The sequence below is a fragment of the Gymnoscopelus braueri genome (assembly GCF_963280865.1).
Source record: "Gymnoscopelus braueri genome assembly, chromosome: 13".
NCBI lineage: Eukaryota > Metazoa > Chordata > Actinopteri > Myctophiformes > Myctophidae > Gymnoscopelus > Gymnoscopelus braueri.
In genome coordinates this window covers 45,275,638-45,298,805 of record NC_137615.1, presented here as the reverse complement: position 1 = coordinate 45,298,805, position 23,168 = coordinate 45,275,638, and the positions used below count along the sequence as shown (strand labels likewise).

General features: G+C 42.5%; 2 protein-coding genes across 5 annotated transcripts in view; both read right to left on the bottom strand.

Annotated features, from left to right (window-relative positions):
- Positions 1-223: 223 nt before the first annotated feature.
- LOC308098900 (mitochondrial import inner membrane translocase subunit TIM16-like) lies at positions 224-696 on the bottom strand. Its single transcript, XM_080447366.1, has one exon. The coding sequence runs from the start codon at positions 605-607 to the stop codon at positions 230-232; it is 378 nt and encodes a 125-aa protein (XP_080303492.1). The 5' UTR covers positions 608-696; the 3' UTR covers positions 224-229.
- Positions 697-12,870: 12,174 nt separating this feature from the next.
- Positions 12,871-23,168, bottom strand: part of LOC308097934 (serine/threonine-protein kinase N2-like) — a 102,396-nt gene continuing 92,098 nt past the window's right edge. For 3 of the 4 annotated variants that reach the window (XM_080446083.1, XM_080446080.1, XM_080446081.1), the window contains exons 14-22: positions 22,290-22,362; positions 20,996-21,087; positions 20,337-20,513; positions 19,150-19,212; positions 18,092-18,168; positions 17,341-17,483; positions 16,224-16,331; positions 15,004-15,084; positions 12,871-14,451 (exon numbers count right to left, since the gene is read on the bottom strand). In XM_080446083.1, coding sequence (XP_080302209.1) covers positions 14,248-14,451; positions 15,004-15,084; positions 16,224-16,331; positions 17,341-17,483; positions 18,092-18,168; positions 19,150-19,212; positions 20,337-20,513; positions 20,996-21,087; positions 22,290-22,362 — 1,018 coding nt within the window. In that variant the 3' untranslated portion in view covers positions 12,871-14,247. The remainder of the gene's footprint in view (positions 14,452-15,003; positions 15,085-16,223; positions 16,332-17,340; positions 17,484-18,091; positions 18,169-19,149; positions 19,213-20,336; positions 20,514-20,995; positions 21,088-22,289; positions 22,363-23,168) is intronic. The other variant, XM_080446082.1, reaches the window with a different exon arrangement.

The window sequence follows — 23,168 nt, the reverse complement described above, 5'->3', positions numbered from 1 at the left end:
TTAATGAAGCTCTATCAACCTCATAGACACATGAAAAACTGAAAAAGTGCAAAACCATGGCACCACCTCTTTAAAATCAATACGATGTTTCACTGGTAGCCAGTGCAGTTAGGCCAGAACCGGGGTAATGTGCTCTCGCCTCCTACAGGCTCCAGTCAAGAGTCTGGCAGCAGCATTTTGGACCATAAAGGATGGGGAAGGGAAGGGTTCTCGAAGGGAGCATCGTTCTTCATGTTTCCGTATTTCTTTCTTTCTGCTGACTGTCCTGTGCCTGAATGCTGATCTCCTCGTCCAGACGCTCCTTAGCCCGCACCACCTTTGACTGCAGATAAAATGAACCACCCACTGCCTTGTCGTTGACTTTGAACAGGTGTTCATAGTTCTGCTGGATCTCCTCCGGGGTGAGAGCTGTGATGTTGAGGATCTGCTGGGCCTCTTGGCGGCTCATCCCAGAGATGCTGGACACCGCAACGGACTGCTGACCCGAGCGGCCCCTGGCCTGCGCTGCTGCTTGACTGGCTGCATATTCTTGTCTTAAGGCTTTAGCAAACGCCCGGCCCACCACCTGTGCCCCCAATACAACGATCTGAACCAAGTATTTCGCCATTTATAATATAATGATCAGCAGCGATTATGAAGAGAATGTGACGTTCTTCACATAGATGAGCATGAAGGTTGTCCAAGGGTCAAGGTACTAGGGAACGATGCAAGTTGGAAATGCATGCCCCAGATAGACCCAGTTATGCAATGTTTTATTTATGCCCATATTGCCCATAATGTATGGGGATCCCTGATATCATCAGTATATGCCCATATATAGGCATGCCCCCTTTTTTTGCCCATATATGGCGCTGACTGATTTGACCATACAGACATACACACCTATACATACAGAGATTCCTTGCATTTATTGTAAGATGTAAGATTATTCCGGACCCTTTTTGGCACCTATCTAGTCCTTCATACGTTTAGCTAGAAATTCCGTTCCAACTCTGAAACATTTGGGCCGGCTACTATTTGTATTTTTGATATCTTTTGTATTGTTTGAGATATTTAACTTTTAATCGCTAAACAAATCCCGTTAGTTTGAATGGGGAAATGCCATTTAGCTGCAGTGGAGCCAGACAAATGTTCATAATACGCCCAATTGTTTTTACAATAGATACATTATATTCTCTACATCAAAATGTTCACAGAAATCTGCTGAATGCTTACAAATTATCTAAACTGCAATTTATACTTTTTGAGCAGACCCATATTCCTCTCCCTCTTGGTGAAAGGATTTATTTGATTTTATTGTATTTCTTATTTTTCATTAGACTCACTCTAAGGTTTACAAGTCATTACTTTCAAAAGAATGAAGATTGCCTCTCTCATTCACCTCATTCAGCTGCTCTCACATTTGTTTTATATCGTGGTCCATTTGGTTCCATTTGTACACTCTCAGAGTTACACACCCGTAAGGGGTCACTTGGAAACCCCTTAAGGAACCATGAAGGTCCCTGGACCCAAATGTTAGACCCACTGGTGTAGCAGAGTGTTTCCAGTGAGCCAGCATGCACAATATCAGCACCCTGACTCTGTTTGACCAGAATGGAACAGAGCCTTCATTGGTATCATTGGTAACACCTGTGAATGTCTTCACAATATGCCTGCTGTGCATAGAGCCTATTGGTGGTGTGCAAACACTTTCTATTTGTTGTCTGCACGGTAGGGATGGTCAGTGCTGCAAGTATGTGTCTGTGGCCCACCGGCGGACAGACACCTTCTGGACCCCACTTTAGCAAGATCAAGACAGGCAAGATCGACAGGCAAGACATGGAAACATTTGGTCTGGTCGTCTTGCTGCTCGTCTGATCCTCGGGGCCTGCAGGCAATTATATTAGCTGTAGCATATTTCAAGTATACTGTATAGCCTACTGTGTATACACACATAGACACACACACAAACACACAACAACATTAAACTTATGCCACACTTTTTGCCATACCCAGGGGGTCGGCCCACAGGAGGCTTTGTCGGTCGGTCTGTCCCTCTTTTCCTACCCGTCCCCTTGATTGGCCAAGCTTCGCGTGACGTAGTGCTCTGATCTTCAGATTTCAACCACTAGGGGTCTGGCAGTGCTCCGAGGAGCACTTTTTCTAGTTTCCTCAACTGACACCAAGTTCGACATCCAGATCTCACTCTCTCTCTCACACACACACACACACACACACACACACACACACACACACACACACACACACACACACACACACACACACACACACACACACACACACACACACACACACACACACACACACACACACACACACACACACACACACACACACACACACACACACACACACACACACACACACACACACACACACACACACCTATGGGCCATGAAGGCTGCAGTGACTGGGTAGAGTGGCCGGGTAGAGTGAACTGGAAACCAGCTCGATCCCGGGCTGGGGTCTCCCCCAGAGTTAGTGTTGAAGTGTCCTAGAGCAAGACGCTGAACCCCTAATTGCTCCCGATGAGCAGGTTGGTGCCTTGCATGGTTTCCTCCGCCATCGGTGTATGAATGTGTGTGTAAATGGGTGAATGTAAAGCGCTTTGGATAAAAGCGCTATATAAATGCACCATTTACCATTTACACACACACACAAGATCCTGAAATATCAGGCAAGAGCATGCCTGTGCACTTGCTTGCTCTTTCAAGGATCCTTTTGACAAAGACATTCCATACATTTGGAAACATATTTTTATTTAAATCAATATCGTCTTCAGTTAATGCAGGATAATTTTAAAAGTAGGCTAACTTTCATATCCTCTCATAGGGAATGCATTGGCAGCTGCAGTTCATCGTTCTAACGGACCTCGAGTAGCGGCGCTGTCTCAAAAGTGGGCGTGAAATTTGTAGTCCCCGTGTGTCTCTATAGATCTCACTTGGACGTTGGCTTAAGGGCAAATATAGGGTAAAAAATTGGTTTGTACACTCCATTGATAAATGAGAGCCATAGTCTCTGCCTGCCGGAGACAAAAAAAAGTTGCCTCCCTCTCTGTGGAACTCACAGCTCACATCAAAGCAGCCCCATCCTCTGTTATTTTAAACCGGTCCTCTAAACCAATCTCTGCAGACACTCACTGTTCTTTCACAGCTAGTTCTGCTTCTATTGTTTTGTTTTTATTCTTTTTTTTGGTAGCCCTTCATTTATTTTCTTTTATTTCTTTAATAAAGTTATTTTCTGTTCATGTAGAGTGTCTTATTGTTTAGTTTTTAGTCTTTTTTTGGTAGCCTTTCACTTCTTTTCTTTTTTTTTCTTTAATGAAGTTATCTTTTCTGTTCATGTACAGTGTCTTTGAATATCAAGAAAGGTTTTATGTATTATTACATTAGAGGGGTGATTAAGTGCATGAAGCCATGCCGTTATTATACCTCTTGTTAGTTGACAGTTTGGTGGAACAAGGCTAATAAGAAACGTTACTGTATACACTTGTGTTAAATGAAAATAAGTCTTTTCATGTAAATCTGACGATTAGACTACTAGACTTTATCTGTGTGATTGATTGGAGAGATGATCAGAGGAGCCATGTTTTTATCATTATTATTATTAATACAGGGACTGAAGATTGCATGGAGTTTATCAGTGAAGATGCAGCCAGTGAAAGAGTAGAGATGAACTCTGGCCTCCACATCATAAAAGGAGACCAGACCCTCCTCATAATCCACAAACACTCCTACGTTCTGCAGCTCCTCTCTTACAGGGAGGAGGACAGGCGGTTCAGCAAGAGCCTGGTACTCACTTTCATGATTCCTCAAAAAACATATAATCCCGTAGTGAACGTTGTCTGTCAATCAATCAATCAATCAATCAATCTTTGTCACATCACATTACAAGTAACATGGGTGAAATTCTTAATTGTCCAGGCCCAGCAATGCAGTTAAAAGATACAGAGAGAGAGAGAGAGAGAGAGAGATAACAGAGAAAAGACAAACTGCATAACGTATAACTAATCTACATAAATGAAGGGAATGCATCCTATGTCATGTCAAGAGTCATGACATGTATGTAAAGGAGAGTCCATTAAGACACAGTTCAGTTCAGTCTGTGCAGTGCCAACAGGTTTAGCTCTTTAGTCAGCAGTCTACTAGATAAGAACCGCTCTCTCTAAAGCATTGGTTTTCAAAGAACCAATTTGGGGGGGGGGTCCCCAGCAAAAGCAACACAATAATTCGAATCACTTTATCCATATTTTATACGTTGGCTATTCAAAAATAGCAGATCTACAGGCTCACCATGCGTCACTTCGTGTTGCGCTGCGACCTTGTACATCTGCGATTTTTGGGAAAAAACGTCATCACTGCATAAATCCACCATCCCCTCAAGCACTTTTAAATCACACCGCTCTTGTACCATAATAATCACCCTTATTCATCGGTACCAGTAGAGAGTACTCATGCAGTCACAGTAAGCAGCTACACAAAACCACTTATGGGGTCATTTTAACTTCTACTCAGTCTTTTGTGTGCAACCCAGACCCAGAGAAAATGTTGAAGGACACTTCAACATGGGGTTTTGCTTTATCAGGGTCCATATCCACTGCATACTGCTGGATCCTCCTCAACTCAGCATCATGCAGCTTCTCCATCTCTTGGCTGAACTGAGCCACGGCTGTCCTCACAGACCCCACATATGAAGACTGACGGACATTGACCTTTGTCCAGTCCTTGGTGGGTGGAGGGGTGTCGATGGAGCTGGAGTTCTGGAGGAGATGGAGGTGGTCTTCAGTGTGTGAGAGCTGCTTCAGCTCTGCGCTTCTCTTCTTTAACTCAGATATGTCCTTTTCCAGCTCTTTAATGAAGCCTTCAGCCTGTTTTTCTGTGGTTTTATGCCCCTCTTCAATATAGCTACTGAGAGCCGTGAAGGCCTGCACACTCTCTGCTATGAGTCTGTCCGTTTCGTTCCTGCTGAGCTCTACAGAGTGTTTGACCTCCTGAATCTTCAGCTGTCCCTCCTTGATCATCTGCTGAACTTCAGCCTCCGTCTTTCTCAGCTCGGCCTTCTTTCCTTCGCATTCGTCTTCCAGAGATACAATTTGATGTAACTTGTGGTCCGACTCTGTGCATATCTGACACACGCACATGTGGTCAGTCTTACAGAACAGCTCCAGAGGTCTGTCGTGTTTCTGACACATGATGTTCTCAAGGTTCTTTACGGGTTCGATCAGTTTGTGGCGTTTCAACGCCGGAACTTTCTGATGACGTTCCAGGTGAGTCTCACAGTAGGAGGTGAGACACACCAGGCAGGACTTCATGGCTTTGAGCTTGGCCTCGACGCAGACGTCGCAGGAGACTTCATCCGGCTCGGCAGGTTGCATCTGTGACTTCCTGTACTGATCGGCCAACTCGGAAATCAAAGTATTGACCGAGACCTTTGGCCTCTTAAAGAATTTCCTTTTACACATCGGACAATACCAATGTTCAGCATTGTTCTTCCAGCAATGTCTGATGCAGGTTTTGCAGTAGTTGTGTCCACACGGAGTGGTGACTGGATTGGTGAATACGCCCAGGCAGATGGAACAGAGCAACTGCTCTTCGGAGAGTAGTCTGCTAGACGCCATTTCATACACACTGACAACAACAATGAAAGTCGTGTCATATTTATTTGTACAGACCACACCTATCAGACCCATGTCACAATGACATCACACAGGCTCAGAGATGTGCACGTTAATAAAGTTTAAGTTGTTTCTACTATGTCTGCGGGGTCTCCAGGCAACAGGTAGGATATACTGTACAGTATATACCCACTGCCCGCCATGTCCTATGTCTATCACAGACGACCGTCGCTAAGACCGTCGCTGAGACCGAACATCGTCTCTGATGGGCAGAAACCTCTTATCTCCATTAACTTTTTGAGTTTTTTACCATAAATTAACGCCCTTCTTGATCATACTACAGCGTCACACAAAAGCATCAAAACGCGCTGCGTTTCGAGCTTGTCGATCTGCTACTTTTTGACATATGAGGTTTCCACCCAGCAGACACGATATGCTGACGATATGCTGACGTCATAGTACTGAAATCACATTACTGATGTCATAGGCACTTAATTGTCTAAAACCTTCCTACCTTGTCCAAATATGTTCCAAACCCTATAGCGCTGACCTGCCAAAAATGAATAATTAAAAAAATAAATGGTGAAGCAGCTTTCTGCTTTTACGGGCCAACGGTTTGGAACAAACTCCCTCTACATATAAGACAGCCAACGACCACAGATAGCTTTTTCCTTTCCTTTGGGGGGGGGGCGGAGCAGAGGCGATGATTGACAGTCAAAATCCCTCACCAGCGACACCCGCAGGCAAAGATTTATTTTTTCATTGCAGTTGAAAAGGCTTTAGAAATGTAAGAGAAAAACACCTGCCATGGATCAATGGAGTGGAATTTTTTGTTAAATTTTTTTATACACGTTTGAAGGACCATGACAAAGACTTTTAATGTGTGGTAAAACTGAACGTCATGAAACCTTTCAAGTTTAAACAATAGCCTCTCAAGGTTCGCGCCGTCAGCGGCGAGCCGTTCTCAATAGCGTCTACCTGGCTGCTTTGCATAACATTAGGCTACTCGAGAAAAGCCATGGACTTGAATTGAACGTGTACATTCCTCTCACAATGAGAGACAACAGTCTCTGCACTGCAGAGTGTGAAGGGGATCGCTTAGCAGAGGACCCAGTTCTCTGAGACAAGACAAAGACAAGTTGTCTGATTATTTTAAGTACTTATGTGTGGGTGAGTCTATGTAAAGGGCTTTTATATCAAACTAAAAGGAAAATACAATAATTAATTAATTGAAACAAAAATAAAAACAACAAATTAACAATGCAACTAAATAATAAGATATAATTACATTAAAAATCACATGTTGAATACAGCATTTCAACTAGCACTGAGCTGATCAGCTATGTGCACATGCGTGCACGTGCGCGTGCACGTGACGTCAGAAAATAGAGCCCCCCTAGCTCAAAAATCCACAGCTCATCACTGCATATATCCACCATCCCCTCAAGCACTTTTAAATCACACCGCTCTTGTACCATAATAATCACCCTTATTCATCGGTACCAGTAGAGGGTACTCATGCAGTCACAGTAAGCAGCTATACAAAACCACTTATGGGGTCATTTTAACTTCTACTCAGTCTTTTGTGTGCAACCCAGACCCAGAGATTTTTTTGCCAGACCCAGGGGGTCGGCCTACAGGAGGCTTTGTCGGTCGGTCGGTCGGTCTGTCCCTCTTTTCCTACCCAGCCATTCAGATTTCAACCACTAGGGGTCTGGCAGAATCAGGTCTCCTGGTCTTGTTAAGTTACTTGAATCAATATTTGAGAGGCAAAACTTTAGAAAACAGCCGATCTCCAAGCTCACAACACCTCGCGTGAGCTTGTAGATCTGCTATTTTCATAATATTTATCTTTGGAACCGAGTGAAACAAAATTGGATGCCTCAACTCCTACAATTCCCAGTGCTTGTCATGGTGGTGGGGGGGGGGGGTACCCAGAGTTAAAATCTGATCATCTTGGGGGGTTGCGGCCTGAACAGGTTGAGAACCACTGCCCTATACAAGTGATGTGTGTACCTAGTTCTGTTAAACCCTGAGGAAGACTGTTCTTGTCGAAACGTTGGTTTCCTGAATCTTTTAAATAGATGTTTGCATCGTGGCTAAGAGTCCTTCTCAACAGACTCATTGAAAACACACACCGCCCTGGTTCTGGTGATTGATATTGTCCTAATGGGCAAGGAGGACGTGTTTTTTTATTTAGTGTTCTTTATTTATTTAATTTGACTAAAAACTAACCTCAATCTCGCACTAGAAGGACAGATATTTATAATTCACTTGTTTATCCTGTATCCTGTATGAGTTATCTCTCCTGATTGATTGAAATTGTATCCCGACCTGAAAATGTATTTACTGTTTACTAAATAGCTGGAGATAGGTGGAGACCCCTGTAACTGAACAAACATTGGGAATATAGAGCTATTTAACACTTATTAATATGTGTGTGTGTGTGTGTGTGTGTGTGTGTGTGTGTGTGTGTGTGTGTGTGTGTGTGTGTGTGTGTGTGTCTCTCTCTCTCTCTCTCTACTGGCTGTTGTACACTGGCACACAATTTTTGAATTTTGTAGTCTTCTTCCAACGCTGTCTTTTTCGAGCGGCCTTCCAGGCCTCGCGGCACTGATGTTTTTGGCGACCGATTTACCCCTAGTTAGGGAATTTTAGCAATATGTGTGGACCATCTGTGAAAAAATGTACTACCAATAGCTTTCTTCACCAATGGGTTCTTATAGGTGTCTAGAATCACCTCTCAATTAATGTAAACCCAAATCCTCGTGGAAAATCCTGGAGAGCCAATCAAAGACAAGGAGCCCAGAGGGCTTGGGAGAAAAATATGAAAACAAATAAAAGTCTAAAATCAACTTGTGAGGTGTCTAACTAGGGATTTTGAGGGGTGCTGAATTCATTCCAACCATTATTTTTGAGTAAAAATGTCTCCCTGTCCGTATAATATTGGTATATTGGTTATTGTTAAGCTGTAATGTAAAGCACAGTGTATAATCAACGGGAGGGGATTGGAGTGTTGTTGAATTGATTCTACTCTGAAAAATAAAATAAGAAAATATTGCTAAACACTTGATAAGAGTGTACACCTACTGTGCACATGCTCAGTGGGATACAATGTCTGCATGTGGGGACTTAAGGAGCCCCAAGGGCTTCGGTGAAAACAACGAAAAGTCGAAAATTAACTCTAACTAGGGGTTTTCAGAGGTGCTGAATCTAATCCAACCATTAGTTTTGAGTAAAAAAAACATCTCATTTTCCATAACAACATTTTATTACATATTACAAGAAAAATGTAAAGTAAGAAATGCGCATTATTGATGAAACCTGGTCAGTCTTACTCAGCCAACACCTCATCTTCCTCACTCCTTTTCTCGTCTGCCTGGTTGATGTTCTTGCATTCTCCATTACACTTGTCACAAGCAGATATACACTTGACCTCCTGCTTTTTACAGTAGCACCTGCGTGTACTACAGTCTCCCGCACAGTTGCAGCTGATGAATTTCAGTAGATAGTCTGGGGCAATGGGGTCTGTGGTAGGGACTGGTGCATAGCCTTCTCCTCCCAGTTTCCACCCGTAGTCGAGGACATCCAGTGATGGACTTTGTAGCAGTAGCCAGTCTCTGGTTTGGAGATATGCCCGGAGAGAATGCTGTGCTGCAGCTGCTGTAGTCGGGGGCAGTTTCTCTGGTCTGACATTCCCAGCAGCAGCATGCTTGCTGAACATCTCAAATCTCAAGTCCCCCAAGTCTTTTGGTGGTTTCCCGTCGTACATGAGTTTGAACAGTTCACAGCCGGCTGTGATGATGGCTTCTTTCTGGGCTTGGATGTCTAGAAAAACGTCCATGGCTGCCTCGGCTTGGTCTGTCTTGCAGAGTTTACTTAGTATAGTTGGTTTGCCAAAACCAACTATACTAAGTCAAGACCAAAGAAGCTCTGATATTTCAGTTGACGTCAACACCGATGTCTCTTTTTGACAGAAACCAGAAGATGCGAAAGCCAGACAAGGCTGCCCTAGCAAAGTTCCTGAAGGCATTTGTGGAACCTGTCGAGCAACCCCCATGCCCGAGCCTTGTGATGGATGGTGGTTGGCTTCTGCACAATGTCAAGTGGGAGGCTAACCTCACCTGGAAGGACATCGCTGAGAACTACCTCCGGTTAGTGAAGGCCATGGGGAGCCAGCACCTCCGGATCACTGTGGTCTTTGACGGATATGTTAACTCGACCAAGGACCATGATCACGTCAGACGTACAAAGCATGCATGCTGTGACATCCAGATTCGTCCAGACATCCAAAACATCATTCCTAGAGAAAAGTTCCTTGACAACAAGAGTAACAAGGCCCAGCTCATCATGCTACTTGCTGAGACATTCAGTAGTAGTGGAATCCGTGTACAGCAATGCTCCGATGATGCAGACACTTCTATCGTCCAGGCAGCTCTAGATGAAGCAAGAGAGTCCGCTGTTGAGGTGGGAGCTGAGGATACGGACATCCTGGTTATGCTCATTCATCATAAAGCAGACCACTCCATCTTCATCACAGCAGCAAAAAGATCCAAGAAATACAGGAAGTATCTGCTCTTCCTACACAGCTTCTCGGGCTGTGATACTGTGTCTGCAATTTTAGGTTTTGGCAAACCAACTATACTAAGTAAACTCTGCAAGACAGACCAAGCCGAGGCAGCCATGGACGTTTTTCTTGACATCCAAGCCCAGAAAGAAGCCATCATCACAGCCGGCTGTGAACTGTTCAAACTCATGTACCACGGGAAACCACCAAAAGACTTGGGGGACTTGAGATTTGAGATGTTCAGCAAGCATGCTGCTGCTGGGAATGTCAGACCAGAGAAACTGCCCCCGACTACAGCAGCTGCAGCACAGCATTCTCTCCGGGCATATCTCCAAACCAGAGACTGGCTACTGCTACAAAGTCCATCACTGGATGTCCTCGACTACGGGTGGAAACTGGGAGGAGAAGGCTATGCACCAGTCCCTACCACAGACCCCATTGCCCCAGACTATCTACTGAAATTCATCAGCTGCAACTGTGCGGGAGACTGTAGTACACGCAGGTGCTGCTGTAAAAAGCAGGGGGTCAATTGTATATCTGCTTGTGGCAAGTGTAATGGAGAATGCAATCAACCAGGCAGACTAGAAAAGGAGTGAGGAATATGAGGTGTTGGCTGAGTAAGACTGACACCAGGTTTCATCAATAATGCACATTTCTTACTTTACATTTTCTTGTAATATGTAATAAAATATGTTGTTATGGAAAATGAGTTGTTTTTTTACTCAAAACTAATGGTTGGATTAGATTCAGCACCTCTGAAAACCCCTAGTTAGAGTTAATTTTAGAATTTTAGGCTCCTTAAGTCCCCACATGTAGACAGTGTATCCCACTGAGCATGTGCACAGTAGGTGTACACTCTTATCAAGTGTTTAGCAATATTTTCTTATTTTATTTTTCAGAATAGAATCAATTCAACAACACTCCAATCCCCTACCGTTGATTATACACTGTGCTTTACATTACAGCTTAACAATAACCAATATACCAATATTATATGGCCAGGGAGACATTTTCACTCAAAACTTATGGTTGGAATGGATTCAGCACCCCTCAAAATCCCTAGTTAGACACCTCACAAGTTGATTTTAGACTTTAATTTCTTTTCATATTTCCCCCCCAAGCCCTCAGGGCTCCTTGACTTTGATTGGCTCTCCAGGATTTTCCACGAGGATTTGGGTTTACATTAATTGAGAGGTGATTCTAGACACCTATAAGAACACATTGGTGAAGAAAGCTATTGGTAGTAAATTCTTTCACAGATGGTCCACACATATTGCTAAAATTCCCTAACTACCCGCGGGATCAATGAAGGTCTATCTATCCATCTAGTCCTATCTAACTATCAGAGTCCAGGCACCTTTCCACTCCTCCAGGAACACCTCGGTCTGTAGATATGGAAACAAAGCTCACGGCAGCGGTTGACCCCCCCCCCCCGCCCCCCAAATAGCCTATTCATCTATATATTTTGTGTATTGTACGGATATTTTAACAGTGGTGTAAAGTAACTAAGTACATTTACTCAAGTATTGTACTTAAGTACAATTCTGAGGTACTTTTACTTTACTGGAGTATTTCCAATTTTCAATACTTTTACTTCTACTCCACTACATCTCAGAGGCAAATATTGTACTTTTACTCCACTACAATTATTTGAAAACTTTAGTTACTAGTTACTTTGCAGATATAAATTATTACATTGTAAAACATACATTAAACACTTTAGCCCTATTTTATACTTCTGCTGTTTGAATATAGCCGATCTACAAGCGTCGCGATGTGACATTTTAGTACTTTTACTACTTTTAGTACTTTAGTACATTTTGACACCAATACTTTTGTACTTTTACTCAAGTAAATTTTAAATTCCAGACTTTTACTTGTAACAGAGTACTTCTACATTGCAGTATTGATACTTTTACTTAAGTAAAACATTTGAGTACTTTTCCCACCATATATATATATATATACTGTATATATGCATGAAAAAAACATACTGAAAAGAAACAACCTGACCATTTAGGTTCACATCTTTACTGAGTTTCAAAACATGTCGGCAGCGTGAGTTGACAAGTGACAGAACAAACACGGGAGGTCAAACCAGAGAGAAAGACCAGGAATCACGGCCCATACAGCTTTGCCCATTAAGCTCTTTAACATTCAACAAACGCAACCGCACATACGGCACACGCAAAATAGCACCTGCTGTTTCAGACACACCATCGCCCTCTGGCTTTCTGCTCTCCTCTCCAAACCAAATAGCCCACATCCTATACATCTGTGAGTCATTTTTAGATTTCTTTGGCTATTCAAAAATAGCAGATCTACAAGCTCATAGCGCGGCACCGACTGAGCTAGTAGATCTGCTATTTTTTGAAAAATTGTGAAAATGTGTCCAAATCTTGTATGTATATATATATATATATATATTTTAAGCGAACATTTGTAACTCAAATCTTTGCTTCTGCTATAATATCAGTGTTCCTAATTTTTTTTCATGTCAATTAAGGACCACCCAAAATATGTATTTGGCCAACGGACCCCCATCTCAAAATGTGTTAGTCCAGGGACCCCCCCACAGAAGCAAAGATTTGAGTTTGCTTTAAAAATAATATATGTATTCAAAGATTTTCACAAAATGTTCACGATAAATAAATAAAAAGCAGATCTACAAGCTCATAGCGCGGCACTCGGTGCCGCGCTATGAGCTTGTAGATCTGCTATTTTTGAATAGCCCAAAGAAATCTAAAAATGACACGCAGATGCGTTCCCGGTCTTAATGGGTTAACTCAATACACAAGCTCCCTCGAGTGGCGATGGGCGAGTGGTGCGAGAGTGCCACTGAGAGGAGGGGATGCCAAAAATCCTTGTGCCCACGGCGAGCGGCACAACGGACGTGCCATCGGAGTCGGCAAACCGCGGTGGACGGAAGTGTTTATCACGTGAAGCAAAAACCAGCGCTCCCGTCTGCCCGGTCTCGGCTAAACACAGGCCTCCCCCCAGGCATTCCCCATTAACCATAGTGGAGAAAACAAGCAATATCGTCACTGTCGGGCAGAAACCTTGCATCTCCGTATTTTTCCGTAAATGAATGTCCTACTTCAACATACACAAGAGTGTCACTACAAAAGTAGTGAAAATAGCAGATCTACAATCCCACAAAGTGTTGCACTTTAATTTACTACTGCTTTAATTTTCTTTTATCAAAAATAAAAAGGAACGCTTTTGGACATAAAAGCTAACCCTTCCACCCGACAGCGACGATATGATGACACATTCATGAGACGGGGAACAAAGATTAACGCCTGATTCATACTCGGAGTCTCGCACCAAAAATACCAGACTGCAGATCACGTCAAAACGCGGCGTACAACAGTATCTTTATTACTTTGTGGAAATGGATGTGACTGCCCAAAAAACTCTGAGGTCCCGGTTCATTCCAGTAATGCTGCAGTCACCACAGCGCTGTTAAGTCTAAATGCAGTGGAAACCCGGAGAGAAATAGCTTAATAAGTCGGATCCTAAAACCCTCCAAGCCCCGCCCGCATTGGGTCACATGGTCAGTCTGTGTTGTTGTTCATCACCCCTCCCCCTTCTTCTGGAACCTTCGACACGCCTCGACAAAGGATAGCGGATTGTCGCGTAGCGCACGCGACTGTTCAATTTTGAAACATGTGTGGGGTTTTTTTCCACAGAAAAAGTGTACAGGTGGCACAACGTTTCGGCCACAATTAGCCTTCATCAGGTGATTGGCCAATTGTGGCCGAATGTCTTTCTGTGTTTTAAAGTAAACACTAGCAATGCTGTTGTGCGCACTTTTAATTATTTTGAACTGTTACTCTGTGTGTCCAGTACCAGCGACAAACTGGATGTGCGCAACCCACTTTCTGAACAGTTGTTTTTTCCCTGCCACATGATCCACACCTGTGGTGTGGCTTTTTAAAAAGTCCCCCCCTCCACCCCCCTCCTCTCCAGCAGATCATAGTCTTGGGGGGGGTGGGTAAAGGATGTGGGTAAGGGGGGCGGGGCGGTGACACCCACCCCCGTCCCCCCTGACCCGTGGCGCCCCCTAGCAGAGTTCAGAGACGTAGTCGAAGTCCTTGAAGCAGTCCTGGTCCTTGCGGGACAGCGTGCGGCGCTCGCGGGGCGGCGTGAGGGCAGGCCGCTCGGCCGTGAACTCCTCGTCGAAGTTGCTCACGTCCTCCTTCCCGCCGACGGTGGGGACGAACGGCGGCGGGAGCTTCCTCTGGAGGAGGGCCTCCCAGTCCATGGTCTGAGAGGAGAGAGAGAGACACAGGACCAGCAGCTTGTCATTCACTCTTATGTAGGGGGTGTGCAACCGTTAAATGAAGTAATCGATTTAATTAAAAAAAAAGAAAAAAAATGGATAATCAAAATAGGCGAACATCCAGCGAGATGAGAGATTTGATGTAGAGAGGGAAAAAAGGAGGGGACCAAATACGGAACCCCAGCGGGCACTTGGACACACGTCTCCACACAGTGAGCTGCAGTGAAGAGCAACAGCTGATTACAAATTTGGTCATTTAAGTTTGTTCAGTGGCGATTGTATGGGGGGGGGGGGGGGGGGTAATAAATAGGACTGTCTTATCTATCACCATGACATGTGCAAGCTGTGACACTTACATGGAATGTTACATTATTAGTTACATTGTTTGTTTGTTTTGCTTACTTTGCAACTGTCTGCTAGTGTAATTGTTTAATTGGCTTATGTGCTACAGTGCTACTTTGCAGATGGAGTAGCGTTTTGATTTAGTGTTGATGTGGTTCAAAGCAGGAAGAGGAGACTGAACAGAGAGACTCTCACCCTGAAGAAAGGTTGTTTCTTCACATCCTCAGCGTCTTTCTCTCCAGAGCCCAGACGCCTTTCAGGATTCCTTCTCAGCAGCTACAAAACAAACAACCACTGGTGTACTGTTCTCAGTTACTGTACCACATTAATATACAGTATCAATGTATGTTACGCTAAATATAGGACATTTCCTAACAGACTGGAAAACGTCTACATTTCCTGGAAACTGTAGACATTTCAGTAGACAGTCTGTTAAAGGGATAGTTCACCCCCCAAAATGACTTTTTTTCTATCGATTAGTCACCCCATGGAGACTTGAATTCATGGATATTTTTTTGTTGTTGTTGCATTCCTGAGCCAATAATTTGATGACCAGCGGACCGGTAGGCAGCGGTTCCGGTAGGAGACACAAAGGAGACTCTTTGTGTCTCCTACCGGAACCGCTGCCGGTCATCATGATTGTCTTAGGAATGTGACAAAAACAAAGAAATATCCATGAATTGAAGTCTCCATGGGGTGACTAAGCGATAGGGAAAAAAGTCATTTTGGGGGGTGAACTATCCCTTTAAGACAGTGGTTCACAAAGTGGGGTTAGGGGTCCTTGACAGGGTTTCAGAGGGTCCCAAGCTAAATTATTATAGAGTTAGGAACCAAATTTGCCCTTGCAGGTCTGCAACTCTGAGATCCAGGGCCTAATGCATGCCAAACTGGGGGGTCCTTGAAATGAAAACATTTGAGAACCACTGTGTTAGGATATGTGGGACTTTCCCCACATTTCCAGCAACAACTAGTAGCCTCCAAGCCAGGTCTGAGTGTGTTAACCCATTAAGACCTGAACCCGATTCTACAAATGTCTTCTAAATCCCAACAGTTTTCTGAAAAACGTTATGTTTCTATATCAGTGGTGCTCAAACTTTTTCATGTCAAGGACCCCCAAGATGATATGTATTTGGCCGCCGACCACCATCTCAAAAAAAAAATTGTTCCAGGGACCCCCAAAAGCAAAGATTTGAGTTTAAAAAATTCGCTTTAAAACATTTGCACACATTTTCACGATTTTTCAAAGATAGCAGATCTACAAGCTCGTAGCGCGGCACTCGGTGCCGCGCTAAGAGCTTGTATATCTGCTATTTTTGAATAGCCAAAGTGTAAAATAATGCTTTTTAGCTCAAATCAAAAAATTACACAGATGCGTGCGTGCGTGGGACAGATGCGTGCGTGCGTGGGGGTCTCACCCGTCTCATGATGCCGATGGCCTCTGTGGACAGGAAGCGAGGGTAGCGCACCTCGTCATTCACTATGCTGTCAAACACCTCCTCCTCATCGTCACCTGGGAACGGAGACTGAAACAAACGCAGCACAGTGTTCATTCCGTCGACTAAAACTATTTGACGAAAAATGTTCGTCGACTACCTTTTTTCACAGATGGAAACTAAACAAAAACTGAATAGAAACTAAGCTGTGATGACTTAAACTAGACTAAATATGACAATTTCAACAACAAATAAAAACTAGACAAAAATGTTGGCAAGTCGTTTTATGCTTGGTGTCGCGCTCTGAAAATAGCCGATATACAAGCTCACAACGCGTCGCAGATGCCATTACGATGCCATCACTGCCCACTATAATACATTTTTGTCAACTAAAATAACTGTATATTTAGTTGGTCAAAACCTTATGATATTTAGTCAACTAAAACTAAATGACTAAAATATGACTAAAAGTGAATGGAATTTTATTCAAAAGACTATGAATAAAAAAACGAAATTTGATGTCAAAATTAACACTCCACACCACACGTTAGGATGAGACAAGACAAACCATGATATGATGTGAGAATATACCGTATGAACATGCCCAATCTTAAAGGGGTATTTCACTTTAAAACACTTCTGTGGTCATTTTTGACATCTACTTATGTGCGCCCCAGTTTTTAAGTTGCTTGATTCAATATTAAGATTTTTATTTTATTTTATTTTATCTTATCAGGCACGCCCCCTTCCTATATAAACCGATTGAACTTCAAACTCCATTTTAACCATACACTATTAGACTCATTGACAACACACGTGCCATTGACAATCTCCTTGTAATGCAATACATGCAATGTAATTACTTTTTCATTTGTTTAAAAAAATTATAATAATTGAAAAAACACGGCCACCTCACGCATTAGAAGAACAATATCAGTCACCAGAACCAGTGAAATACCCCATTAACATCCAGTTCACAAAAGTTACTGCTGTTCTGGGCGAGCGTCTGTTCTAAGACGTGCCGTTTTTGGAACAGCGCCCGTATCATGAAACACAGAGAAAACGGAGCAGCTATCAGACAAGAGGATGTCCTCCTCACCTCTCCCACCAGCATCTCGTAGATGAGGACGCCCAGGCCCCACCAGTCCACCGCTCTGGTGTAAGACGTGTCCGTCAGCACCTCTGGAGCCAGGAACTCTGGGGTCCCACAGAACGTGCTGGTCCTGTCCCCGTAACCCATACCTGAAGGGTGGAGAGCCAGGTTATTATAGCTCACTAAGAACTAAGCACATGAAACTCAAAACTAGAATTTGTCAAATGGAATCAAAATAAAAAAGGCTTTACAATTATTATTTTAATTAACTGAAACTGTATTTTGTGTTTACAAATCTAGCTAAAATAAATGTATAAGCCTAGTATTTTGGTTGTGTATGAAGTTTGTTTAGTGCCACGTGAATTTTTTTTTTTAACTAGACAATAATTTTGCTGACCTTTTTGAATCTCTCCCATGACAAATATCCCATATTATGATAACAAATTAACTAACTAAAACTAACACTGACACAAAAAAACCCTAAAATTATCAACAAAAAAAAAAATCTAAACAAAATAAACGAAAAGAATGAATAACCTTGGCGGACAGGTGGAGGAGGTGAGGAGAGCAAGGGGTGAGAACAGAGATGGAGATGCAGAGGAAATGAGCAATGTGGAGGGAACTGGAGTATTCCCTATAAAGCAGTGCTTCTCCAAGGGGGGGTCCGGGGACCCCCAGGGGTCCTTGAAGGGGGTGCCAGGGGGTCCCCAGCAAAAGGAGGAACCGCTCTATGAGATGATGACAATTAATAAATCACCTTCTTTACACAGCCCGAAATCTGCAATCTTCACAAAACCCTCAGTGTCGAGCAACAGGTTGTCCAACTTCAGGTCCCTGAGAGAGAGAGAGAGAGAGAGAGAGGGGGAGAGAGAGAGAGTGTGTGTGTGTGTGTGTGTGTGTGTGTGTGTGTGTGTGTGTGTGTGTGTGTGTGTGTGTGTGTGTGTGTGTGTGTGTGTGTGTGTGTGTGTGTGTGTGAGAATAAAAACGTTATTTTAACACATCTGTTGACTGTTTAATGATAAAAAGTAAGAGTGTTTGCAGTTGGTCTCCCTCCTTCCTGTGGTCGTGTAGGACCTCTACTGGTTGACAAGTGCTATTACATGATTCCTAAAGCCCTGTGTATCTTCAGTCCAAACTGGTTTCTGTAGTAGCTCAGCAGTAGAAATGTTGGTGCTTGCACGGGGAACCTGGGTTCGACTCCCGGGTTCAACATATAAGCTACGGACTGCAACTTTAACTGATAAATGACTATTAATATTAATATTTTTTTGTTTTCGTCGCATGCCAATAATTTGATGACCAGCGGACCGGTAGGCAGTGGTTCTGGTAGGAGACACAAAGGAGACTCTTTCTGTCTCCTACCAGAACCGCTGCCGGTCATCAAATTATTGGCTTAGGAATGCGAGAAAAACAAAAAAATATCCATGAATTCAAGTCTCCATGGCGTGACTAATCGATAGAAAAAAAAGTCATTTTTGGGGTGAACTATCCCTTTAATGCATTACTAATTACAATAATATGATTGTGGAATGAACCATTCTACAGCATCTTTTTACGTTTGGCACTGTAAGTATATTCTGATGTCAATACTTTTGTATATTGTCTCTGTCGGGTGGAAACCTCATATGTCCAAGACTGAGACTTTTCAGGATTCAAATTCAAAAGCATCAAAAGTAGCAGATCTGCAAGCTCGAAATGCGACGATATTTTAAATACAGGACTTCAATTACATTTTCACTTAAATTCAATTCAATTCAAATAGCTTTATTGGTATGAATGTAACAATTACATTATTGCTAAAGCTGAAGTACTCACCGATACACTATCTTGTGGTCATGTAGGAACTGTAGACCCAGGACCACACAGGCTGAGTAGAACCTGACAAGAAACACACATACACCAAGCCATGAATGACACACACACACGCATGTGCACACGCACACACACACACACACACACACACACACACACACACACACACACACACACACACACACACACACACACACACACACACACACACACACACAACCTTTGTTTTATTATACAGTACAGACATCAATATCATTATTTTTAACCCCAAACCCTGAAGCCGAAAACAGACGATCTACAAGCTCAAAACGTGTTATTTTTGGTGCACGACACCGGTGGACAACTAAGTGTAAATCAAGCATAAATCCAACCCCTAAACCTCTAAATGTCTAACCCGGTCCCTAACCCCAGCCTGAATCTTTTCCTAATCCTAACCCTAAGAAATATTCTTAAACCTAAAACAACCATTTCTCAGGAGAGGACATCAGCATTTTGAGTGATTTTATGAATACCATTTTCTGTTATTGCAATAAGATGAAAAAATAGCAGATCTACAAGCTTGTAGATCTACTTTTCTTTTTTTTTGGTGCACAACACCAGTGCGCAACTAAGTGTAAATCATGACTCTATCTCTAATCCCTTTAACCTAACTTCTAAATGTCTAATCCTAAACCTAACCTGAAACTTTTTCTAATTGTAATTGTAACCTATATCTCTAAAAAAAAATATTAACCATAAAGCAACAATTTGTAAGCGACTGGCTTACACTCGAGGTTCCATCTGTGCAGTCTGAACTTGGGAAAACTGCTTTGATGCTACTATTTCATGGAATACCTTACAACTCAAACAAAACATTTCCTATGGACAATTTAATAACTTACTCTTAAATCTCCCTAACTCAATATGTGATTGTTTTTAATTTACAAATTTTCTGCTACATGTAGGTCTTATCTTTATCGTTTTTTTATATTGTTGAATTGTAGAATGTACTGTTGATTTTTCTTGTGTGTGTAATCTTGACAGCATTGCAAATGAGGGTGAACAATAAATAATAATAATATTAAACAATCAATCAAGTCTTGTGAGGACCAGGAAAAGTAAAACGTCTATTTCTGAAATTCTACCATACTTGTGGTTGGGATATTTTGATACACACACACACACACACACACACACACACACACACTCACACAGAGCGCGGCTCGGTGAAGACGTCGGCGTGGATGTGCATCATGAGGTCGCCGCCGGCCGTGTACTCCATGACGAAGCACACGTGCTCCGGCGTCTGGAAACACGCAAACAGGTTGACCAGGAACGGGTGGTGAGAGCCGTTCACCGTCTCAAAGATCCTCTTCTCACACATCAGACTGAACACAGAGAGAGAGAGAGAGAGAGAGAGAGAGAGAGAGAGAGAGAGAGAGAGAGAGAGAGAGAGTTTGCCCAATTTTATACTCTTTCATCTTAAAATAACGCATGACATGCTTCCATAGAAGACGAGCTGGCTTCTATGCAGTGGTGCAAAGTAACTAAGTACATTTACTCAAGTACTGTACTTAAGTACACTTTTGAGGATTTTTTACTTTACTGGAGTATTTCCCATTTTCAATACTTTTACTTCAAATATTGGGCAAATATTGTACTTTTACTCCACTACAATTATTTGACAGCTTTAGTTACTAGTTACTTTGCAGATTTAGATTATTATCACATACATTAACCACTTCAGCCCTATATATATTTCGGCCATTTGAAAATAGCTGATCTACAAGCTCACAATGCGTCGCATGTGAGCTTGTAGATCAGCTATTTTCCGCGTGTATGCCGAGTGAGCGAACCCAGTGAGTTTTACCTGTCGACTTCATCTCGAGCCACGATGTCTCCCTTCTTCAGAGCCTTGATGGCGTACAGGCTGCCCGACCGCTTGTACTCCGACAGCAACACCTGGACAGAGCGGTCACACCGTAAAACACAGACCACTTATTATTATGTGTTTGTTTTAATCAGAGTATTTTATCTTGTGTTTATTCTAAGTCAGTGGTTCCCAAACTGGGGATGTCCCCAGATGATTAGCTAAAATGTATACAGGTTGTCTGCACATTTCTAAAGTGCCAATTTAGGGACTTTTTAGCTCTAAAATGAAATAATAATAATAAGACCATTACCACGTCAAACGTAACCAACAAACTATACTATAAAAATAGTCATATATTGGCAACATTGTCAAATATTACCTAAGAAATAGGCAAACATTTTGGACGAAAATATATCGGCTATTTTCACAATATGTATCTGTGGAACAGAGTCAAACAATATGTAATGCCTCAACTCTTACAATTTCAAGTGCTTGTCAGGGTGTAACTTGACACAATGTTTTTTTTTGCATTGTCGCTGACAAATAAACATAAATAAATAAAATAAACTAATGTAGGCTGAACCAACAGGTTCTGAGATATTGTTAACAAATGCAACTGCAATCTGATTAAACCCCCAGCAGACTTGTACCGTGATATACTAAGTTGTACGACGGTGTTGCGCAGAAAATAGCCGATCTACAAGCTCACAATGTGTCGTGAGCTTGTAGATCTGCTATTTACGCCACAGGAGAGTATTGCATTATTGTATTTTGTATTTTATACATAGGCTTTTTGAAAATAGCCGATCTACAAAAAAATAGCCGATCTACAAGCTCACAACGCGTCGCGATGCAACGCGTTGTGAGCTTGTAGATCGGCTATTTTCAAACATTTTAGTACTTTTACTTTTGGTACTTTAAGTATATTTTGATGCCAATACTTTTGTACTTTTACTCAAGTAACATTTTGAACACAGGCCTTTTACTTGTAACAGAGTATTTTTTTATAATGTAACTAAGTAAAACATCTGAGTACTTCTTCCACCACTGGCGTTTGCAGAAACCAAAAAGGTGCAAGAGCCAATCAGTGTCTAATCAGATATATTAGCTCTTTCACTTTTTGGTTTCTGCAAAACGCCCACCCAGCGCTTGGGTCCAGACCGCTCTGCAGAAAGACACATGATGATGTGAATTCACACGACCGATTCACCAGGCTAGCATTGTACGGCGTGGCTTGTAAATTAAAGGTAGGGTATAAGTCATTTGTTTTGTTTGCTAACGGTAACTGTACCTTTCCAAAGTGTCCCCTGCCCAGCACCGCCATCAGCCTGAAGTCCTGCAAACACACTGGGCCCCGGCTCAGCCTGACACACACACACACAGACACGCACGCGCACGCACACACGCACACACACACGCACACACACACACACACACACACACATATATAGGTTGACATACAGTACATCAGTGGTTCTCCAACTGTTTCAAGTCAAGGACCCCCAAATGTATATGTATTTGGCCGTGGTGGACCCCTACTGAAAATGTTTGTGCCAGGGACCGCCAGAGGAAAAGATTTATGTAAAAAAAAAATAAAAAAACGTTTTGAGATGAACTCTCTCAGTGCCAATGAAATAAAAAAATATGTTGCTACTGTGCCAGCAATTTTTTTTAAAGTTAAAAAAAAATGCTCAGGAGCCGAGATACAGCCTTTTTCAGTAATAAGTTAAACAAGAAGTGATTGTAGCAGCAAATCTTCGGATCACGATATCTTGGGTTCTGAACATTCTTTTCCAAAAAAAATTATAAAATAAATGTTTTAATTTTTTTCAACAATAGCAGATGTACAAGCTCTCAGCGCGGCACAAAGTGTCGCGCTGAGAGCTTGTACATCTGCTATTTTTTTAATTGCCAAAGATATATAAAAAAGGTACATAAAGATATATAAAATATGAATAAAGTTGTTAACGTGATTGTGAGGCTATATTAGCTACTTTTGCTGCGGGGCCCCTGGAACCTCCCCCAATGACCCCTGGGGGTCCCCGGACCCCACTTTGAGAACCAATGCAGTACAGTACAGGAAAGGGACATGTTTCATTTTGAATGGATTTTCTTTGTCCTTCCGTTCTGTCACCCTGGTGCAGTGCAGTCACACTTTTATGAAATAAAG